Source organism: Oncorhynchus clarkii, chromosome 22 (genome assembly GCF_045791955.1).
Source record: "Oncorhynchus clarkii lewisi isolate Uvic-CL-2024 chromosome 22, UVic_Ocla_1.0, whole genome shotgun sequence".
In the NCBI taxonomy this organism is placed as follows: domain Eukaryota; kingdom Metazoa; phylum Chordata; class Actinopteri; order Salmoniformes; family Salmonidae; genus Oncorhynchus; species Oncorhynchus clarkii.
In genome coordinates this window covers 11,249,140-11,253,448 of record NC_092168.1, presented here as the reverse complement: position 1 = coordinate 11,253,448, position 4,309 = coordinate 11,249,140, and the positions used below count along the sequence as shown (strand labels likewise).

The 4,309-nt window shown below is 42.2% G+C and overlaps 1 protein-coding gene across 1 annotated transcript; it reads left to right on the top strand.

Annotated features, from left to right (window-relative positions):
- The first annotated feature begins 2,045 nt into the window (after positions 1-2,045).
- On the top strand, positions 2,046-4,022 carry LOC139380167 (C-X-C chemokine receptor type 4-like). Its single transcript, XM_071122612.1, has 2 exons — positions 2,046-2,132; positions 2,445-4,022. Exons 1-2 carry the CDS (start codon positions 2,115-2,117, stop codon positions 3,498-3,500), a joined length of 1,074 nt encoding a protein of 357 aa, XP_070978713.1. The 5' UTR covers positions 2,046-2,114; the 3' UTR covers positions 3,501-4,022.
- Positions 4,023-4,309: the final 287 nt, after the last annotated feature.

Here is a 4,309-nt window from a genome sequence, read left to right as displayed (position 1 = left end):
TCAAAACACTTTTATTGAAGACCCACCCATTTAAATATGCTGCAACCAGTTGGCATTCCTTACAGACAGATGAAAAGCATATTTCAAAAACACCTTATTTTGGGGGGAAACCCAAAAGTTAACAACAAAAGGGTGCACCTCCTTTTCTATGTGGTAACAAAAATGGTGAAGGTGATATTGGAGTGCTTCAATCATGATGAAAATGTTCTCTGCTAACTTGCTGTGGGCCATGGATGAGTTGTGACTGGAAAACAACCATTGTTGCCTCAACCTCTACAAGACTCTGCTTATTCTTCTCTTTATCTCCCCTGCATTCTTACTTCATTTTAATACCCATTCTTGACTGAAGAGCCCTCTTACGGCTGTTCACACTTCTGATTTGTATTATACGTAGCTCATAGTTATTTTGTATTCTGATTACCGAATGCTATCTACAAGCTCCTTTACATTGGGGTTTGCAGACCTGCAGACTTTTTCTGCAGTCTTTTGGAAGAGAAAAACATTAGAGATTGTGCAAAAAAGAAAAGTGCATGCCAATAGAAAACAACAAAGAGAGTGAAAATATCAACTACATTTCTATTTTTTTAAATGATCTAAACAAACATTATATCTCTCAATCTAGCATTAGGGTCTCTAAAACCAAAGTGGGTTGATTTACATCCAAGGGTCACTAGAAACAATGTGGGCAAGACTAATGTATTTCACAGTCATTTCTGTGTTGTTCCATGCATGGTGGAGTATTTACTAAAACACGAGTGCACATAAAATGCAATGAATAGTTGGCCAAACATTTGTACTGAAGGTAATGGTCTTCTTTACCTTCTATGAGCCCTAGAACAAGGTTTTCAAGTCTGCATTCACTTCCCCCCCAAAGGAGGACTCTGACAAACTGTCAAATTCACTATTTATTTTCTGACGGTATGCTTTCGCAATAAAAAATCTCTGCAATCTCTATTCATCATTGCGTGTGGCGTGAAGTGGTTTTAGAGTGTGGGGTTTTATGTAGGAAGACACCACTTCTACATTTAATCCATCAGCACTTCTTCAACCACAGCTTTTGATTTAAAAGGGACAGAAAACAACTGTTTGCCAGTGGCTAGCTTTGATAAGGGCAGGGCATCCATTCCCATACATTGGGCATTCTCCCTCTCTCCGGCCCCTCTCCTCAGGAGTCCGGGACCTGCAGAAAACAGAGTTGAACCAAAGTGCAAAAAAAATCCACATCCTATCCACATCAACTGGTGGTCTCCACTATGCACTATGTATAGTATCTGATGTGATTAGTGTGGTGCATAAAAACACTTGCTTTTACAACCCACATACATTGAACTGGTGAAGTGGATAGAGTCATTCAATCAATCAGTCATATCAGATTTCAAAGAGGATAACTTTGCATGCTATACTCAGCTATTTGGTTACAGAGTGACCATTTTCTTCACTAAAGATCATAGTGACCTGCCCCCTTGTCATCACCCAACCCTTGCTGGGGATTACTCCAACTGAAATAAGAGATGGTGAGAGTACTTTGGTTGAAAAAGGGCGAGAAGAACGGAGTTCAGGGTTATGATCTGTCTTGGGAATGAGTACATAAGGGAGAGAGGGATATGTCAAACCCGTTGGGTCAATCAGCACCTGAAAAGTGTAGACACAACAGTAGCCTACTTAGAAAGTGACAACCTGTGGAAAGAGTCGCGGCTGGGTTTGGAGAAAACTGTTATCAGACAAATCACATCACAGCAAATGCCTGACAGCACTCCAAATCAATGTTGAGAGGAGCATCGTTGATTTATTGTGAGAAAAATACATAGCTGCACCGTGCACGGAGATTCCAAACCCAATTTACGCGTCATTCAAAATCATGCGTAGAATCGGTCCAATGTAAAATACGGGCTACTTAGTTTTCTCATAGTCTATGCATTTAGGGGGCGTCGGCCACTTCTATGGTAACCCTAAAAACGACATGGTGTCACACGCCACCAAGGGCTCCGCCTTTGGGAGGAGCGCAAGGGGGTATTGCAAGGGGAGTAGGCTATTTAGGCGCATTCAAATCTTCAGGTCACCAAAGTTGCTCATACACTGCACCCGCAGAGAAACAGTGCTCTCTTTCAGTCACAATGTCTTCTTATTACGAGGTGAGTTTACAATTTCAGTCATTCAAAAACGTAGCTAATACTCTCTATAGATGTAATATAGGGATAGGGCTATAGATCGTTTTCCTGTAGAATCAATTAGACAATGTTTCTCAGATTATATCATCAATAATTGACCGCTATTTTTGTGTGTATTTGATTTTCTCCAAGTGAATTGTGGAAGTTTCTCAAATATAGCAGATGTAGCCCTATAATAGGCATACATTATATTTTCACAAACAGCAAATTATTCGATTTAATATACTTATTATAAACTATTATACATTCACACTTTCTCCCTCCTTTTTTTTGCAGACCATCATTTTTTACAACGACAACAGCTCGGAAGAATCAGGGGATTATGACTTGGGCTATGAGGAGCCGTGCAACAGAGTCAGTGGTGATGATTTTCAAAGGATCTTCTTACCGACAGTTTACGGAATAATATTCCTGTTAGGAATCGTCGGGAATGGACTGGTATTGATAGTGATGGGCTACCAGAAAAAGGTCCAAACGAAGACTGATAAATACAGGCTGCATCTCTCGGTGGCCGACCTCCTATTCGTCCTCACGCTACCTTTCTGGGCGGTGGATGCGGCCAGCAGTTGGTACTTTGGCGGTTTCCTCTGTACCACTGTGCATGTGATCTACACCATCAACCTGTATAGCAGCGTCCTCATTCTGGCCTTTATCAGTATGGACAGGTACCTGGCAGTGGTGCATGCCACCAAGAGTCAAAGCACCAGGACGTTTCTTGCAGACAGAGTGATCTATGTAGCTGTATGGCTACCTGCTGTGATTCTCACCGTGCCTGACATAGTGTTTGCCACAGCTCAGAATAGAGTCTCCAGAACCATCTGTCAACGCATCTACCCCCAGGAAACTAGCTTCTACTGGATGGCGGGGTTCCGTTTCCAGCACATTCTGGTAGGCTTTGTCCTTCCCGGGTTGGTCATCCTCACCTGCTACTGCATCATCATCGCCAAGCTGTCCCAGGGGTCCAAGGGTCAGGTGTTGAAGAGAAAGGCTCTCAAGACCACTGTCATCCTCGTCCTGTGCTTCTTCATCTGCTGGCTGCCATACTGTGTGGGGATCTTTGTGGACACCCTGATGTTGCTCAATGTGATCTCCCATAGCTGTGCCCTGGAGCAGAGTCTGCAGACTTGGATCTCAATCACAGAGGCTCTGGCATACTTTCACTGTTGTCTCAACCCTATCCTTTATGCTTTCCTGGGTGTTAAATTTAAGAAATCTGCCCGGAACGCACTGACTGTCAGCAGTAGATCAAGTCATAAGATACTGACAAAAAAGAGAGGACCCATTTCATCTGTGTCTACTGAATCTGAGTCTTCAGGTGCCCTGTCCAGTTAACAGTCACCAACCAATGACTTTTAACCTTCAGGTTAAAACTAAGCTATATTTTCAGGGACAAACTACATTTTGTACAGTTTTTAAAGATTTGTCTATTTGTAGTTGCCACTTGAGTTTTCGTTCTCCCTAAATCAAATTGTTGTATGTAAATAGACGATTTAAATCTACAGGCAGAGCCTGGTGGCCATTGACTTGTCAAATGTATATATTACTCCTGCTACATTTCCTTGCAGATCATTATAAAGGATGCATTGTTCTAGCAATATGATGGGACATGCCATTCTTCTTCATACCTGCTATGGGATACTATCTGTTTTCTTCTAAAGATCTGTACATAGTTGTTTGCCTTTGTGTTCGCACTTAAGTTGTGCGATAAGAAGTTACTATTTATTGCTGTCGCTCATGCTGAACGGTTTTTATTCTTTTTTTCGTATTTTGTTATTAAGTGCTTGTATCATTTCAAAGTCATTGCATTTTTGTGTGTTCTCAAATGTTCTAAAATAAAAAATGTGAGAAAGGACATGTGATGGCTGTGTGGTGTTGATTTCTTCCCCCCAAAAAATTATTCCAAGTGGGTGACTGATGTCCCCTGGGGGGCAAAGGAGAGGTCTGAGTAGAGGGGGGAGGTGTGTCAGGTCTCCAACACAAATGCCTCCACCTTCTCTGACTGAGGACTGACCAGAGAGCCTTGTAATTGCAAGGGCATCTGTGCACTTTAACATCTTAATCAGCCGCGGCAGTACAAAAGCTCTGTGGTTGAGTCAAAATGAGCACCCATATGGCTTCCGCTGAAGTAAGAGAATAATGGG